This window comes from Eurosta solidaginis, chromosome 4 (genome assembly GCF_040869045.1).
Source record: "Eurosta solidaginis isolate ZX-2024a chromosome 4, ASM4086904v1, whole genome shotgun sequence".
Classification (NCBI taxonomy): Eukaryota; Metazoa; Arthropoda; class Insecta; order Diptera; family Tephritidae; genus Eurosta; species Eurosta solidaginis.
Window position 1 is genome coordinate 67409751 of NC_090322.1, and position 18081 is coordinate 67427831.

The following is an 18081-nucleotide window of genomic DNA, read 5'->3' on the forward strand; positions in this document are numbered from 1 at the left end:
GGATGAAGAGGATGAAACTGACAAACACGCTTTATCACCGCGCACCCGTATGAGTATTACGGGCTTAAGATCATCCGATAATTCCGATTCTGATGAAGAGAAAGATAACGAATCTGACAGACAGGCGCTTTCACCGCGTACGCGTATGAGTATCACAGGAATAAGGCCATTGGATCTATCAGATTCAAATGAAATAGAATACTCGGATGCACGTCCAGAGGTAAAAGAAAGTTCCGGAAAAAGTCAAGTTACTACAGAGAGAGAACAAAGCACAATGCGTGTTGATAGCAGACATGAATCCAAGAAGGTTAAAAAAAAGGGGGATGACAAGAAAACAAAACCGAAGTATAACCGATACGGCAACACTCCAAACCGAACTTTTACCATAGCAGGTACCGATACCAGATCCGGCCTAAAACCGAAATTGATACAAAAGCCTCCTGAGGCCCTATTCAGTAACTATGAGTTTTGAAATGTACATTTTTCTTTCATACAAATTATATGAAGAAAAAGTGTACATTTTAAAACTCACAGTTACTGAATAGGGCCCCTGGTTGTTAGAGCAAAGACGAATTTGATTTGTTGTGAAAATTTCATGTTTCGCAGTTTTTTCAAACCTTTTACGAATTAATACATTAAAATTTCTTTCTGTGAAATGAAATTGTGACCGCATATAGACCAGGTAACAAGCAGCATTTACCATAATTCAACGCATTTATATTAATGAATAGTAAAATTAGATACATGCATACATATACATACAAACATATTGTATAGACAACAATATAAACATACATAGTAACATTAAAAATTCGAGTTTTTAAAAAGTAAATTCAGCGCTTACATTTGAGACATTTAAAGTAAACATTTTGTACTATTATTTTTTTTTTTAAGCTCTTAGCGATTGTGCTCGCGCTATAGTACTGATTAAAATTAATTAAGGCAATGAATTGGCCAATCTCCTCCTGATAACCATGACGTACAATTTTGTTACCCAGATAAATTGTAAATTTGATAAATTTATCAAATTTTTGTTAATCATTGGATAGTTTTTCGTGTGAATGTGTGAATATGTGAAATGCTCATCGTCGCTGCGTTTCTTGAATTCGCGTGACTTTAGATTACTTTGAGAAATAAAAGAAATGTGTAAATTATACAAGAAAAATTATTAACTTTTGTACTGCTAACTTACTTGTAAAACTGTAACGATATTTTAAATATATTTTCAATAGTATTATAAAACTCTGCGCTATGACAATTTAGCATGCAAAGAAAGAGTATCCTTTTCACATACGTGGTATGCTTGCGATAAATATTTTCAATTGATTTCGCTTGTAATAAATCATCTTTGAAGGTCTTCCATGATGCTTGCAATGCATTTGCTGTGATGTGATTTTGTAGCGCATGTACAGAATGATAGAATTTATGACGCATCAGTTGAATATGGCGATACTGTGGTGATTTGAGTATGGCTTTGCCTTGTTTTTTCACAGCCTCCTTAAGGATTTTATAAGCGCGCTCTGGCACCCATGGTTCAATTATGTACAGGTTGGCTCATCTCATCAGCTGATTTTATTTATGTCATTGCATGGTCGAAGTGATTGTCAAAAGGAGATGGCAAACTCAAAATGAAACCAACACATTGGCAACATTTTACTTACACATACAAAAACTGCTAAGTTTTATGTTTCCATTCCATACCAATCGCACCAACACCAATACACAGATTTTGACAATTTGAACAGACATATTTTGTTGCTTTACAGATGAGCCCACCTGTATATAGTTGAACCATGTCTGGCACCCAACTAATTCGGCGCACTTTAATCAGGTATTTGAAAATGTTGCCATATTGTTCGAGTGTCTCAGGATTGAGTATAAGATTTAGAGGCCATTCGATGCGATAACTGAAGCTGAGTACATTTAATACGCCCGGACTGCTGAGATCAAATTTCAAAGATACATCGCTGATGGTGAATGAGAGATTTTCAGCGTTTTTATCGTTGCCTGAAAGTTTTGAAAATCTATTAATATAGAACATTATCATGATTCAATCACAAGAGGTTTGCTCGACTGACACATTTTTTGACAATTGCAGCCATTTTGCTCCCAAATCGAATTGACATCCGTTAACTGTGTTGTTTCTTTGCCATTTTTCGAAAAATATTAGTAGCACAAATATGATAATATGGGTTCCTGGCCACTGTGGAACCTACATGTAGTATATCCAAGCAAATCTGGCCTAAGCTGGATGAAAAGAGATCGCAATCGGTGATATTGTTAAACCATATCTCCATAAGCCTACTAGTGGGCTTTCTCACAGGTCACTGTCTCATGGGCACTCACGGTACCTATATGGGCCTACAGACAAATGACTTTTGCCGCAGCTGTAGCGACGAGGGGGAGATAGAAAGCCTAGAGCACTATCTGTGCCACTGTCCCGCACTGTCAAAAACCAGGTACCAATGCCTCCACAGAAACTACTTTGGGTGCCTTGCGGAGATTGAATGACAAGCCCAAACGACATCTTGCGTTTCATCAGGCAAACGCGCTGGATTAGCCTCACTGGGGTCTAAACTTTCTTCTTCTTCGAAAGTTGGGTAACGGGAAATAGGGGCCCCCACGTGGTAGCACAATGCGCCACAACGGCCTACGTGAGTCTCCGCTCGGACAGCGGAGGCAGCTACTTTAACCAAACCTAACCTAGTAGTAGAAATATCAAATACTCAACATTTTCATAAGCATACCAAAAAGACGTTGCATATCTTAAGGGGCATATGTGATTTTCTTCTTGTGTATATTTCAGGTCTTTGAACACAACAAAAAATGTCTGACCCATACTAAAACTTTCCATTTTTAACCTGTTGTTGTTGTATTAACATTCCGCTCTTTAATAAAAGAGTGACAAATAGGAATGAATGAATATGATTTTTTTTTTCTATGCTGCGTGTACTTTTTTTCAGTCCACTTCGAACTGTATCTGTATCTGTATCTTTAAGGTTTTGCTTTTTATCTTTGATAATATTTAGCAGTTTTTAGGCCTTTCATTCTGAATAGCTATTAGTTCGTTCTTTGCGACATGGCATCACATTTGCTTACCTGTTATGGTTGAGCCCAATGCAGTGTCCAATATCGAGTGCAACATTTGATAATTAAGCAGCTTGACAGGCGTTGCACCACTCTCCTCTCCTCACCTCATTGTTAACCAAACCCAAATGTGGTCATCGGTAGTATTACAGATTTTTGCAGAAATTCCGTGAGCGTTATAACGCTTATGCTATTCACTCAAACCCAAATGTGTAGTCATCGGTAGTATTACAGATTTTTGCTCAAATTCCGTGAGCGTTATAACGCTTATGCTATTCACTTTCAATTGTTGTAAAGATTCGCGTGATTTCTTTGCTGCAACAATCATTGGTGTGTGCGACATATTCAAGCGTATGTATGGACTGCGTGTTGAACAGGTAAAATTACTATTAAGCAACTCTTGACTACGTTTATACGGATCGCTGTAGTCCTGCAAAGGTATCGCAACCTCTTCCTTCTCCTCTGCATTAGAAGAGATGGCCGATAATGTATATGGTTGTATAGACGTTAGCACAGCTAACTGCTGCTGCTTCTTTAGACGCTCAGCGTCTACAAAATTGAAGTCATGTTGCTAGGCCTGCAAGCCGGCGGTGTTAAAAGCGCAATCGGGGATTATTAAATAATCACGGGCGTCTGCAGTTTGTCATATTAGCTCTTCTTTTTGTTGCTAGTTTGCTAACTCAACATTAATTTTTAAAACTGTCTTCGCATTTAACGGCGCCGGTACATTGGCATTTATGAGATCTGTGCGCTTCGCCGCTGACGCAGTTAATTGAGTGGCGTTCTCTGTTAGTGTCGTATCAGACGTGGGAGACATAGGTGTTAAAACTTGTTCCAGTGTAAATGTGGTGCTTGATGGTGTTAGCCCCGTGAGTATAGCGAATTCGCTTTCCAGTACACGTCGACGATTGCGTGCGCATTCTATATCCAAATGGAGATTGAGATGCGCGCGATCAGCGAGCGCCGGTTTATTGTATTCAGCGAATAAATCATTTTGCATCATGCGTTTACGATTGCGTTGCAAGTCTGTAAGTTCACTTTCAGGTAACGTATTTATATCAGGCTGAATGATTTTAGTATTGCCACTTGAGCTAAATGTGCCATATTCGTGTGCAAGTACGCGCATCTTGTTGCGTTGTGCCTCAGTGAGCGCTGCAAAGTAAAACAAGTAAGGAAGGTAAAGTTCGGGTGTAACCGAACATTACATACTCATTTGAGAGCTATGGTGACAACATAAGGGAAAATAACCATGTAGGAAAATGAACCGAGGGAAACTCTGTAATGTGTTTGTATGACATGTGTATCAAAAGAAAGGCATTAAAGAGTATTTTATGAGGGAGTGGGCCATAGTTCTATAGGTGGACGCCATTTAGGGATATAGCCATAAAGGTGGATCAGGGTTGACTCTAGAATGCGTTTGTACGATATGGGTATCAAATGAAAGGTATTAATGAGTATTTTAAAAGGGCGTGGACCTAAGTTCTATAGATGGACGCCTTTTCGAGATATCGCCATAAAGATGGACCAGGTGTGACTCTAGACTTTGTTTGTACGATATGGGTATCAAATGCAAGGTGTTAATGAGTATTTTTAAAAGGGAGTAGGCCTTCGTTTTATAGGTGTTCGCCTTTTCGAGATATCGCCATAAAGGTGGACCAGGGGTGACTCTAGAATTCGTTTGTGCAATATGGGTATCAAACGAAAGGAGTTAATGAGTATTTTAAGAGGGAGTGGGCCTTAGTTCTATAGGTGGACGCATTTTCGAGGTATCGCAATAAAGGTGGAGCAGGGGTGACTCTAGACTTTGTTTGTACGATATGGGTATCAAATGCAAGGTGTTAATGAGTATTTTTAAAAGGGAGTAGGCCTTCGTTTTATAGGTGTTCGCCTTTTCGAGATATCGCCATAAAGGTGGACCAGGGGTGACTTTAGAATTTGTTTGTATGATATGGGTATCAAATGAAAGGTGTTGATGATTATTTTAAAAGGGCGTGGGGCTTAGTTCTATAGGTGGACCCCTTTTCGAGATATCGCCATAAAGGTGGACCAGGGGTGACTCTAGAATTTGTTTGTGCAATATGGGTATCAAACGAAAGGAGTTAATGAGTATTTTAAGAGGGAGTGGGCCTTAGTTCTATAGGTGGACGCCTTTTCGAGATATCGCCATAAAGATGGACCAGGTGTGACTCTAGAATGCGTTTGTACGATATGGGTATCAAATGAAAGGTGTTAATGAGTATTTTAAAAGGGAGTAATCCTTAGTTCCATAGGTGGACGCCGTTTCGAGATATCGCCATAAAGGTGGGCCAGGGGTGACTCTAGAATTCGTTTGTGCAATATGGGTATCAAACGAAAGGAGTTAATGAGTATTTTAAGAGGGAGTGGGCCTTTCTGGACCAGGGGTGGCTCTAGACTTTGTTTGTACGATATGGGTATCAAATGAAAGGTGTTAATGAGTATTTTTAAAAGGGAGTGGGCCTTCGTTCTATAGGTGTTCGCCTTTTCGAAATATCGCCATAAAGGTGGACCAGGGGTGACTCTATAATGAGTTTGTACGATATGGGTATCAAATTAAAGGTATTAATGAGAGTTTTAAAAGGGAGTGGTGGTAGTTGTATATGTGAAGGCGTTTTCCAGATATCGACCAAAATGTGGACCAGGGTGACCCAGAACATCATCTGTTGGATACCGCTAATTTATTTATATATCTAATACCTGCCAAGATTTTAAGGGTTTTTTATTTCGCCCTGCAGAACTTTTTCATTTTCTTCTACTTAATTTGGTAGGTGTCACAACCATTTTATAAAGTTTTTTCTAAAGTTATATTTCGCGTCAATAAAACAATCCAATTACCTTGCCATATTTCATCCCTTTTTTCGTATTTGGTATTGAATTATGGCATTTTTTTCATTTTTCGTAATTTTCGATATCGAAAAAGTGGGCGTGGTCATAGTCGGATTTCGTTCATTTTTCATACCAAGATAAAGTGAGTTCAGATAAGTATGTGAACTGAGTTTAGTAAAGATATATCGATTTTTGCTCAAGTTATCGTGTTAACGGCCATGCGGAAGGACAGACGGACGACTGTGTATAAAAACTGGGCGTGACATCAACCGATTTCGCCCATTTTCACAGAAAACAGTTAACGCTATAAAATCTATGCCCCTACCAAATTTCAAAAGGATTGGTTAATTTTTGTTCGACTTATGGCGTTAAAAGTATCCTAGACAAATTAAATGAAAAAGGGCGGAGCCACGCCCATTTTTAAATTTTATTTTATTTTTGTATTTTGTTGCACCACATCATTACTGGAGTTGAATGTTGACATAATTTACTTATATACTGTAAAGATATTAAATTTTTTGTTAAAATTTTACTTTAAAAACAATTTTTTTTTAAAAGTGGGCGTGGTCCTTCTCCGATTTTGCTAATTTTTATTAAGCGTACATATAGTAATAAAAGTAACGTTCCTGCCAAATTTCATCATGATATCTTCAACGACTGCCAAATTACAGCTTGCAAAAGTTTTAAATTACCTTCTTTTAAAAGTGGGCGGTGCCACGCCCATTGTCCAAAATTATACTAGTTTTCTATTTTGCGTTATAAGTTCAACTCATCTACCAAGTTTCGTCGCTTTATCGGTCTTTTGTAATGAATTATCGCACTTTTCGGTTTTTCGAAGTTTTCGATATCGAAAAAGTGGGCGTGGTTATAGTCCGATATCGTTCATTTTAAATAGCGATCTGAGATGAGTGCTCAGGAACCTGCATACCAAATTTCATCAAGATACTCAAGTTTTTTCGATCCTGATTATTTTGATATATGGAATTCTATATCTATCTCGATTCCTTTATATATGTACAACCAACCGTTATCCAATCAAACTTAATATACTCTGTGAGCTCTGCTCAACTGAGTATAAAAAAGGATGTAAGGTATGTGGGCGATAAAAAGAACGCAAATGCAAACACTTACGCTTCTCTTTTGGAACTGCAGCGGAGGCAACTGTGATTATAGGTGCTGGACCAATAGCAAATGTTGTGCTACTTATATTTGAAGTCAATGTTTGTGCGTGTGTAGCTACATTAATAGTCATTGTGGTGCTACTGATGTTTTTCGCCATTCCACCTGTGGGCGGCTCATTTGAATTATGCACGTTAGGGGTGCTACGCTTCAAAAATGGGGTTTTGGATGCATTCGCTAGCAGCCTAGTACTGTTATCTGAGCGCGCTTGCAGCAGGCTCTTCAAATAAAACTAATGTCCCAGCCGATTCTGGCTCCATTGGCTCATTAACTTGCTTAGCTGCTGTCATTTGGTCACAAATTGCTTGCAACTCATTTTCATTCTCTTCGAATTTTTGCACAAATTCATCTGTATCTGCAAAATGACAAAAAGTGAATAAAACAAGACTAAGAATAAGGAAACAGCTCATTACCTTTCTTTTGCGTTAAATAAGTCTGTTTATCCGAAAACCAACATTTATTTGTTGATTTTCTTTTTTCCCAAAATGTTGTTTGTTTTTTGTTTTTGACGGAAAAAATAGTGTCATAACTCTTCATACATCACTTTTGACAGTAGAAATTGAAAGACCTATTGACAGTTTATGTTCGAGCGGCAACAACAACATACACGGGAGGGTTGCATTTTCGCTAATGCTTCTACCTGGTAATTGTACCATGATAAATTCAAAGACTCAAATAAATAAATAAATACAATACATAAATACATATTGAACATATATTCTGCATTATACAAGTTTTTAATTTTTGAGTAATTGTGCACTCAAAGTTGCCATCTACTGTTACTCAACCGAATTCTAGATTCTTCAATCACATCATGATAAATAACAATATTTCACAAACAACATAGCAATAACACAACCAAATATTAATATACATAAAATATTAATGCAATAAGTAAACAATAACAACTAAAAATAAGCTATCAAGTACATCAAATCATCAAAAGATTGGGAACTTACATCAATACTAACATAAACTTTTAACGCAATTAACACATAATTCAAATGTTTTTCAAACTATAACACAAAATTCTTACAGTACTTAATATACACTGTAAATTAACATTAAAAAATACATTTTTCCTTTCACTGGAGGGTGGGTTAATGTGGAGTTATCTACTTTATTTAAATATAATTTATTTTTGTAAATTATTTTTTGAATTACTTCATTTTTGAATATTATTTCAAAAAGAAAATTTTAGTGTCAGTGTATTTATAAATTTTCAATGTTAATATTAAAATTTTAAAATAAAATAAATAAAATTTTAAAAAATATATAGTTGGACGTTCATATTTATCGACACGCTGTCCGGTGTGGTTCAAATGTTGGAAATATTCAGTTGGCACTGCTGAGAAAAAATATGGATCAATGAACACAAATAAAAGTGAAAGATTTTTTTTACCATCTGTTGTTACTTGACACATTAGACATTGGAAACGATGACCAACATCTACAAATTGCATTTTAGGCTTGCAAACGATTACATCTAATTGGACCCAATTCACCAAAACTTAAATGGGTGGCTCATATTCACCCTCAACCGTGCGTGCCATTGCTGAGATGGTAATGGTAAAGGACAAAGCTGTTGTTTTTAAACGGTTTTATTTAGCTTGAGTTGACAGGCCGCATGCACGGCCGCACGGCCGTTGTGAACGAATCTTGTAATTGAAATTTAAGTAACTTCCCGATAAGCTAGGTGGCGCAATGATCGAGATATTCGCAAAATTCGCATTTGTGGTCCGATTTGGCTCATATTTGGAACACATAATACATGCAAGAATATAAATCGACCTGTGAAAAAAAATCGCCGCTTGGTGGCGCATGGATCGAGATATTCGCAAAATTCGCATTTGTGGTCCGATTTGGCTCATATTTGGAACACATAATGCATGCAAGAATAGAAATCGACCTGTGAAAAAAATCGCCGCTAGGTGGCGCATGGATCGAGATATTCACAAAAATCGTATTTGTGGTCCGATTTGGCTCATATTTGGAACACATAATACATACAAGAATAGAAAGCGACCTATCAAAAAAATCGCCGCTAGGTGGCGCAAGGATCGAGATATTCACAAAAATCGTATTTGTGGTCCGATTTGATTTGGTCCATATTTGGAACACATAATACATACATGAATAGAAAGCGACCTATGATGCCCGATTTGGCTCATATTTGGAACAAATATTGCATACAGTCCAGTAGAAGTGACATCAAAATATTTTGGAGTTGGAGGAGGGACAAGCATACGTGGCGCAGAATCGAGTAAAGTCTTTGGAAGGATTATGTATTGAGGACTTAGGTTGTTACAAATTGTCATGAAAGGGTCCTTGTAATAATGAGTCACTAAATGAACTAAATAGAATGAGAAATAATAGGCAATTAAATAAAGACTAAAAACTTGAAAATAAAATAATTAAAAAAAAAATTTTAAGTTAAACGGTTTTATTGAAAACAATACTTACATGAAATAATAAAAATACGAAAAGCTAGAAAACAATTAGGTAGGTCCTCGGTACTAGTCATCACACTCCTTATCAATCTAGGGCGTTGATCATACAATTAAATAAAAGCAACGCCCTAGATTGATAAGGAGTGTGATGACTAGTACCTAGGGCCTACCTAATTATTTTCTAGCTTTTCGTATTTTTATCATTTCATGTAAGTATTGTTTTCAATAAAACCGTTTAGCTTAAACAATTTTTTTTAAATTATTTTATTAATTAATCAGCTGTTGCAGGTATGCAATACAAAGAGGATCTGCAAACGAGAAATATCAATGTAATTGCCAAAAAAAACATTATTTTCGAATATCAATACCTAACGTAATGTGGCGAGGAGTTACCCTGATCTTGTACCACATATTTTGTGGTCACCAATGGTGCCAATAAACCTTGTTGATTAGTAATTAAGCACCACCAGTGCTGATTTTCAATGATAACGCTTATCGGATTTGGCATCTGATCGGGATCTAAACGGCGTTGGGCTACTGTTGCGGCTGTTGATATATACCAGTACCAGGTGCAGGTGGTTGCTAAAGAAAATAATACAAAATTAATCATCAGCAATATTTGAAATATATTAGTTGTATTAGCATACATTATAACCAGGACGTCCGGGTTTTGGGGGTTGACCCGGCATGGGTGGCTGACTGGGCATTGGCGCCTGTCCAGGTTGTGTTGGTGGCACCATTTGACCCATGTAGCCACCTGTTGCTCTCCTGTTTGTTGTGATAACCTGGCTGTTGAGGTTGTGGAGGACAACCAGGTGGACCAGGTTTTGGTGGATAGACCGACTGTTGTGGCATTGACAGATAGGTTGTTGCTGCTGCTATCGTGGCATTGCATAACCCGGTTGCTGTTGTGGTATATACCTTGGCATAACTGGATGTGGTGTCATTGCCCCACCTAGTTCAGTAGATACGGGTGGCATACCTGGAGGAACATGTTGCTCATGGCCACCAAATGGCTGGTGCATAGGGTGTTGAGGTGGATCGGATTGTGACTGCATTAGGCCAGACTGTCAGGCATTGGACCCAGTTGCGGTAGCATTTGCTGTTAACCTGTTTGCTGGTATGGAGATGTAACATCGCCTGCAATTGATATTGGTAGTGTAGCTGGCCAGTTTGGGGAGGACCAGTCTAGAAAAATAACAAAATTTATTAGACAGACATTTTTTTAAAAATATATGTTTGCGTATACTGCTTGTTTTGGTGGTGGCATATGAGGCAAGCCATGTATAATTGTGCTATTTATAGTCATCTGATTGGGACCACCAGGTTCAGATTGCCCTGGCGGTGTCGTTGCTGGAGGCGCTGCCGAATACATGGAAGTTGGCGCATTGGTTTGGGGCTTCTAAATGGATTTTCGAAAAATATGTGCAATTATCACACCTATTCGGATTTGTATAAACGTTTTATATTTACGAGCAAAAATTATATTTTTTATTATATATATTCCATAATATTTAATGCTCCAAAATTAGCACAGGTCTGCAGCTAAATTCGCAGAAAAAGTTTTAGGCCAGGGAATGTACCCGATATACACTCAAAGTTTAGCTAATGAATGCCAACCACTTTAGAATTCATCACAAGCAATTTAGCAGCACAATAATTTGTAATTGTATCACAATCGCTTAATATAAATTAAATTATATCTCTTAACAAAACTTTTGCACCGCCGATATGGAACGCTAAATTAGAAATGAAGGATTCGCAGAAAATTTGTTTGACGTATTTGAGGGTACATACCATGTAAGAAAAGGCAAGCATTTATGAATGGGAGATTGTAGTTAGGCCATCTCATTTTTTCATACTACCAATTGTGGAACAATATGGGATTTTTTGTTGTTGGTCGCCATTTTCGGTCACTAGATTTTTGCTGGGTAAGAAAATGTTGCCAAAGTGTTGGTTTCATTTTGAGTTTGCCATCTTCTTTTGACAATCCCATCGACCATGCAATGAAATAAATAAAATCAGCTGATGAGACGAGCCAACCATATAATAGAACCATGGATTCGGTTCTAGCTTTTGACAGTAGGTTTGTTCCCGACGTAAAATCTTCCGAAATTGGGAAGCTATTGTACAGGAGGAACACTTACATAGTAAAAAAATTAATAAACTTTTGTAGTTGTGAAACATGACCTCCAAATATTTGTTTTAAGTACTCGATACATTTTTCCAATAGTACAATTATTTATAGAAGTGAAAGTTAATGGATTAATTTTGAAGAATGTCTGACGAGCCGCTCGTTGCTCAAAATTCAAAGGATGAGGAGCTCGTGATAGACATCAGAAAGTATGAAAATGAAAAAAATTTCAAGGAAGATGAAAAGTGGTCCTGCTTTTTACAATGGGTTAACTGCCTGTGTGTGGTAACATTTGACTTGAACATAGGACAAGCACTTGAATCCGTTTATCCACCACAATTCACTCCTTCAGAAACAGAACTCGCAAATATATGTTACATGGCTTTTCCGGATTCAAATTCTGGATGCATGGGTGATACAAAGTTCCATATGCGCCTTCGACGCACATCCAAAATTGGTGGCACTACAAATGCAACGAAGAGAACTCACTCTTACAATTCAGACTGTATATCCGTGCTACGAGCGGACGAGTCGCATTTGTGGGGATTTGTATATTTTCGCCAGAAACGCGATGTAAATCTTCCACGAGGCTATTTTCAAAAAAGTTTTATCTTAGTGACACACCTGCCGTTTTGTAATCTCTTTTATGATATTGTTGCTCAATTGGCACCGAAATACTTTGATGAAGGTAAATTGGTACTGACAGAAGCTTGTCATCAAATAAACATGTGGCCTTTGCTACAAGCAGGCGTCCCCTTAGAATTGAGATTATTTGACAATGTGTACCAAATAAATATACCGACAATAAGTGGAAGAAAAACGATTTGCAAAGCATTAAAAAAAGAGCTCATTAAAGGTGAATCAATTGATCCCCTTCAAACTAAAGTCCTGAGCTCAGTTTACGAACTCGATATATTTCAGAGTTTGAGCTTTATATTAGAGAACTTGTTTACTCTATGGGAGCTAGTTTTAACTGCCGAACCCATCGTAGTTGTTGGTACTTCACCAGCAGATTGCTCACATATGGTGCAAAGTCTTGTATCACTAATATCACCGATCGAATATTGTGCTGAAGCAAGACCTTACTTTACTATACATGACAGCGAATTCAAAGAGTTTACCAGAGAATGTGGAAAAACTCCACCTTCTCTAATTCTGGGTGTAACAAATCCTTTTTTTATCAAGTTACTCAAAGATTGGCCGCACATGTTAAGACTGGTCGATAACCAAGTAAGGTATTTTTGTTACGACGAACCGGTTCTAAAATAATGGTTATTCCCTTTGAATTATTTTGTAGATGAATATGCAGCAACATCAGCAATTTCAAAAAAATATACGAAATTCAGACTCCGTTACATCATTTAATTCATCAGTTAATGGGGCAGGAATAATTAAAAAAAACTTAACTGGACATTCTTTGACGTCAAATTTAAATGCAGGTACCGACGGAACTGCACCCGGTCTGTACACAAAATACAAACCATTTCTTAAAAAAGATAAAAATTTAATAAAAAAGGTAATTGCGGGTATGAAAACTAAGCGACCAGATCATGTACAAACTGCTTTGCTGCGCCGAAATTTGCTTGAGCTTACGCAAAGTTTTATGATACCATTAGAACGCTACATAGCTTCATTAATGCCATTGCAAAAAGACATTAGTCCTTTCAAGTCTGCACCGAATGCAAACACTTTCAAACTGGATGATTTTTTAGCCACTATTGAGCAATCTGGCCCACATTTAACGTCACCATTAAAAGGTGATTGGAAAGGCTTGTATCGGAGATTTTTCAATTCGCCGAATTTTCGCGGTTGGTATGAATCAAGGCATCGTGAACTACAGTTAACGTTACAGGATTTGCAGCTGCAAGCACTTTCCGTTGCTAATCTTGAACAATGGGCAAGTGATAAGCAAGAAGTAGAAATCATTGATATGATATTAAAATTAAAACAAAAATTGAATCTCTATAGTGGTAGTGGTAATAATAGTTCAACGCGTGAACAAATACGTGCCCAAATAAATTGTATGAAGGATTTGCTACCAAATGATTTGAAAAATGTGGTTAATATTTGATTTGCGATGTATTGTTCATATTAGTTGTAAACTGCTTCCTCTTGATAAACTGTGTTGAAAGTACATATGTAGCTATTGTTGTTTGTTCAGAATGGAGTGGCGTATGTAAAATAATTGTTTAAATTTGTATAAAAAAAGATCGAGATCAATAATTTTATATTTTATTAATATACATTTATATTATGCACAATTTGTTTGTCAGCCTGCTTACCCCCCCCCCCCCCCCTCCACTTCCTTCCTTCAGACCCGCTGCTCAGCAAGACACAACAAGTACCCGCTGCTGTTGTTGTTGTTGTTGTAGCAGTGCTTCGCCCCTCCTAACAGCTGCGACCGATCACAAATTGTCATCAACATCCTCTAACGCTACTCCAAGGAAATTTGCTGTTGCAACAGGGGTGGACATAATGAAAGGGGTGTTAGAGGCGACGGTTCCTCATTACAATTAAAGAGATGGTTGGTGTCATGTGGGGACACATTGCAAGCGGGGCAAACATTTTGTATGTCGGGGTTGATTCTGGATAGGTAAGAGTTTAACCTGTTACAGTATCCAGAAAGAAGTTGAGCTAGAGTGACTCGCGTTTCCCTGGGGAGTATGCGTTCCTCTTCCGCAAGTTTTGGGTACTGTTCTTTGAGTACTGTATTCACCGGCCAATTCCCGGCATAAGGGTCCGACGCCTGTGTGAAGTTCACCAAGGACCTGCTTGTGTTTTTTTGCTTCATACGGCTGAGTTCTCAGGTGCCGCAGGTTTCTGGGTATTCAACAGGAACTGCTTGGTTAGCATCTCATTTCTCTCCCTGATGGGGAGTATTCTCTCCTCATTTTGTAGATGGTGTTCTGGGGACATAAGAAGACAGCCCGTGGCGATTCTGAGAGCAGTATTTTGGCAGGCCTGTAGCTTCTTCCAGTGGGTAATTTTTAGGCTTGGCGACGATATAGGGACACTTATGTGGTAATGAGCGTTTCTTTGTCTTTTCCCCAAGTACTGCCAGCAAGGGATTTGAGGATTTTGTTACGGCTCTGGATTTTCGGTACAATTGCGGCTGCGGTCTCACCAAAATGTAGATCCTGATCAAACGTCACACCCAAGATTTTGGGGTGTGGGACAGTCGGTAGCGTAGTGCCATCGACGTGGATGTTCAAAATGGTTGACATTTGGGACGTCCATGTTGTGAATAAAGTCGCGGAGGATTCAGTCGGTGACAATGCCAGGTTTCGCGAGGCAAAAAAACTGGAGAGATCAGGGAGGTAACCGTTTATTCTGTTGCAAAGCTCATCGATCTTTGGCCTGGACCTGATCGATCATCGGCGTAGGAAACGATAGTAACTCCTTCTAATGGCGCAGGTAGCTTAGATATGTAGAAATTTAACAAAAGTGGGGATAGGACACCACCCTGTGGCACCCCTTGTTTAATTCTTCTTGGTTGCGATGTTTCATTTCTAAATTGCACCGATGCATGCCGACCACCCAGATAATTTGCGGTCCACCTTTTAAGACATGGGAGAAAGGCGGACCCTTCCAAGTCTTGCAGTTACGTGCCATGATTGACCGTATCAACGGCTTTTGATAGGTCTAGCGCAACGAGTACTGTTCTATGGTGAGGGTCTTGATATAAACCGCAATTTATCTTGGTTCTGATGGCATTTGGCGCGGTGGTGGTGCTATGGAGTTTTCTGAAGCCATGCTGATGACAGGCTCGTTGCAATTTTGCTTTGAAGTAGGGGAGCAAAATGGCTTCAAGCATCTTTGCTACTGGCGATAGGAGAGATATCGGGCGATACGATTCTCCTATGTTAGCTGGTTTCCCAGGCTTTAGTACTGGGACCACCTTGGCCATTTTTCAGGTATGACAAAGGTGGAAAAGACCGGTTCAAGACATGTGCTAAATATTTGAAACCCTCTTTTCCTAGGCTTTTAAGCATCAGCATGGCTATGCCGTCTGGGCCCACTGCTTTTGATAGTTTAGCATGGCCGATGGCCCGCAGCTGCTCGCGCCCCACGGCGCCACCAACTCATACGGCTGCTCCCACTCATACCTACAATCTCCGTAGTAGATTCAGGAGCAACGCCGAGCATCAGCCCCTGCCCCGTCTCCCCCCCCCCCCCCCCCTCCCTCTTTTCCGGCAGCAATTTTGTAGGTCAGGGAAACAGACTATTAGTCCCTACCTCCCTTTGCACCGTTTTCCAGCACATAATATATATGTTTGCGACATTTAAAGACATTAAAAGAAAAGTGGAACAAAATCAAACAAATAGGAATTGGTAAGCCCAAAAGTGACCTGTCTCATCCCGCTGACGTCGACATCAACGAAATAAATAATACTTTTGTAAGACTACCAAACTCAGCCGACAATGTGTGTATTGATAACTACTCCGTGCGTGTTAATGTTGACACTAGCCCTTTCGAGTTTTTTTGTGTCGATAATTGTGATGTTGTCCAAGCCATACTTTCTGTGAAGTCTAACGCAATGGGGCTTGATGGTATATGTTCAAAGTTTTTAAAAGTCATTCTTCCCAAAATCCTTCCCCACATTACTTACTTGGTCAACTCAATTTTGACGACCGGTGTCTTCCCAATATACTGGAAAGCTGCAAAAGTTATTCCAATCCGTACCCAAAATAATGAGTATCGACCAATAGCCATACTCCCTTTCCTCTCTAAGGTCGTTGAACGTATTCTACATGGACAAATCGTATCATATGTACATGAATACAAGCTCCTGTCAGACAGTCAGTCCGGTTTCAGGTCAAAGCGGAGCTGTACAACGGCACTATTATCTGTGATAGAAGAAATTCGTGAGCGAGTGGATGAAAGTTACATTGCCTTCTTAACACTTCTTGACCACTCCAAAGCTTTCGATTCTGTAGACCACACTCTGCTCTGTAGGAAGCTGGAAAACCTATTTAACTTCACTGGTCATGCAGTTGCCCTTATAAGATCATATCTTGGCGATAGGACTCAAGCAGTATGTATAGATGGTGAAAAGTCTGACTTCCTTCATGTCTTAAGAGGCGTCCCTCAAGGCTCTATCCTGGGTCCTCTGTTATTTGTTCTGTACATCAATGACTTACCCGATGTCCTTAAGTATTGTAATGTTCATATCTACGCTGATGATGTGCAGTTGTTTACGTGTTGTCCTCGTGATCAAACTAACTTGTGCATAAGTAACTTAAACCACGATTTGAATCAAATATTTTCATGGGCTGCTATGAATGGCTTATGTATAAACCCGAATAAGTCAAAATGTATTGTTATTCATAGAAGGTCTTTTCCCACTAATGATTTAGAGAATATAGTGTTCGACAATTCCGTTATAGAATACGTAGATACGGCGAAAAACTTAGGTGTAATTTTTAACAAAACATTGACATGGAAAGACCATATTTTTAGAACGGTTGGGAAAGTGTATGGAATGCTTCGTACACTATGGTTAACACAGTATTTCACGCCTTTGCACATAAGACTACTTCTGGCTAAAGCGTACTTAATACCTACGCTACTCCATGGTTGTGTGATTTACTCAAACTGTGACTATCTGTGCAAGAACAAACTAAATGTTGTTTACAACAACATTGCTAGATATGTTTATGGATTGAAAAGATTTGACCACGTATCTCAACATGCTGAAAGGTTGCTAAACATTTCTTTCGAAAATCTTTTAAAAGTCAAAACACTGTCCTTCCTCCATAAATTGATACACACGAAGGAACCTGACTATCTATATCGTAAGCTTATTTTTCTGCAATCATCAAGATCGGTGCTTCTTCTTAAGCACATCAGATACCGCTCGCTAACCTCTGAGCGCCAATTCTTTGTTACTGCAATACGTCTTTGGAACTCGCTACCTACAAGTCTTCGACTCTTAAGTAATGCTCTGCACTTCAGAACACTAAATTTGTTGTTATTAAAATGTTCATTTCTAAGGCCTTTTCCTTTCTCTGTGTCTTCTTTCTTTATTTGTTAAATACTATTCAATCTATAACCAGCCAAAGGTTATCATCACTACTGCTGTCTTTTAATATTTATTAACTACTCTTCTTTAGTTTTAAGATTTACATTTACATACATAAATATTTCACTATTGTCCGTTATATTTAATTTAATTTGATTAATCTAATTTATTATTATTATAAATGTTCAATTTTTATAGCTCATGCTATTCATGACTAGCACTGTTAAATAATTTGTCAAAATTGTTGTGCTAGGAACAAATTTTCACATAAATACATACATACATACATACATACATACATTCGCCCAATGCAGCTACTGCCATGGACGGTGCCACTTTCCTAGATGTTCTGGTCTCCTCGACG

The 18081-nt window shown here is 38.4% G+C and overlaps 2 protein-coding genes and 1 long non-coding RNA gene across 4 annotated transcripts; 1 reads left to right on the forward strand and 2 right to left on the reverse strand.

Moving 5' to 3' along the window:
• Positions 1–654: 654 nt before the first annotated feature.
• On the reverse strand, positions 655–17659 carry LOC137247975 (uncharacterized). 2 transcript variants are annotated; one of them, XM_067778888.1, is made up of 6 exons: positions 17561–17659; positions 7524–7750; positions 7063–7465; positions 3100–4239; positions 1193–2007; positions 655–1124 (listed from the first exon to the last, which is right to left on the reverse strand). In XM_067778888.1, exons 3-4 carry the CDS (start codon positions 7208–7210, stop codon positions 3755–3757), a joined length of 633 nt encoding a protein of 210 aa, XP_067634989.1. In that variant the 5' UTR covers positions 7211–7465; positions 7524–7750; positions 17561–17659; the 3' UTR covers positions 655–1124; positions 1193–2007; positions 3100–3754. The 2 variants fall into 2 exon arrangements, with proteins under 2 accessions (XP_067634989.1, XP_067634988.1); XM_067778887.1 differs by lacking the exon at positions 17561–17659 and having other exon boundaries at positions 7524–9558.
• On the reverse strand, positions 9756–11283 carry LOC137247973 (uncharacterized). Its single transcript, XR_010951971.1, has 4 exons — positions 11034–11283; positions 10810–10962; positions 10208–10748; positions 9756–10142 (listed from the first exon to the last, which is right to left on the reverse strand). It is a non-coding gene; the product is annotated as an uncharacterized lncRNA (long non-coding RNA).
• On the forward strand, positions 11691–13828 carry LOC137247974 (protein DENND6B). Its single transcript, XM_067778886.1, has 2 exons — positions 11691–12924; positions 12992–13828. The coding sequence occupies exons 1-2, from the start codon at positions 11839–11841 to the stop codon at positions 13763–13765; spliced, it is 1860 nt and encodes a 619-aa protein (XP_067634987.1). The 5' UTR covers positions 11691–11838; the 3' UTR covers positions 13766–13828.
• Positions 17660–18081: the final 422 nt, after the last annotated feature.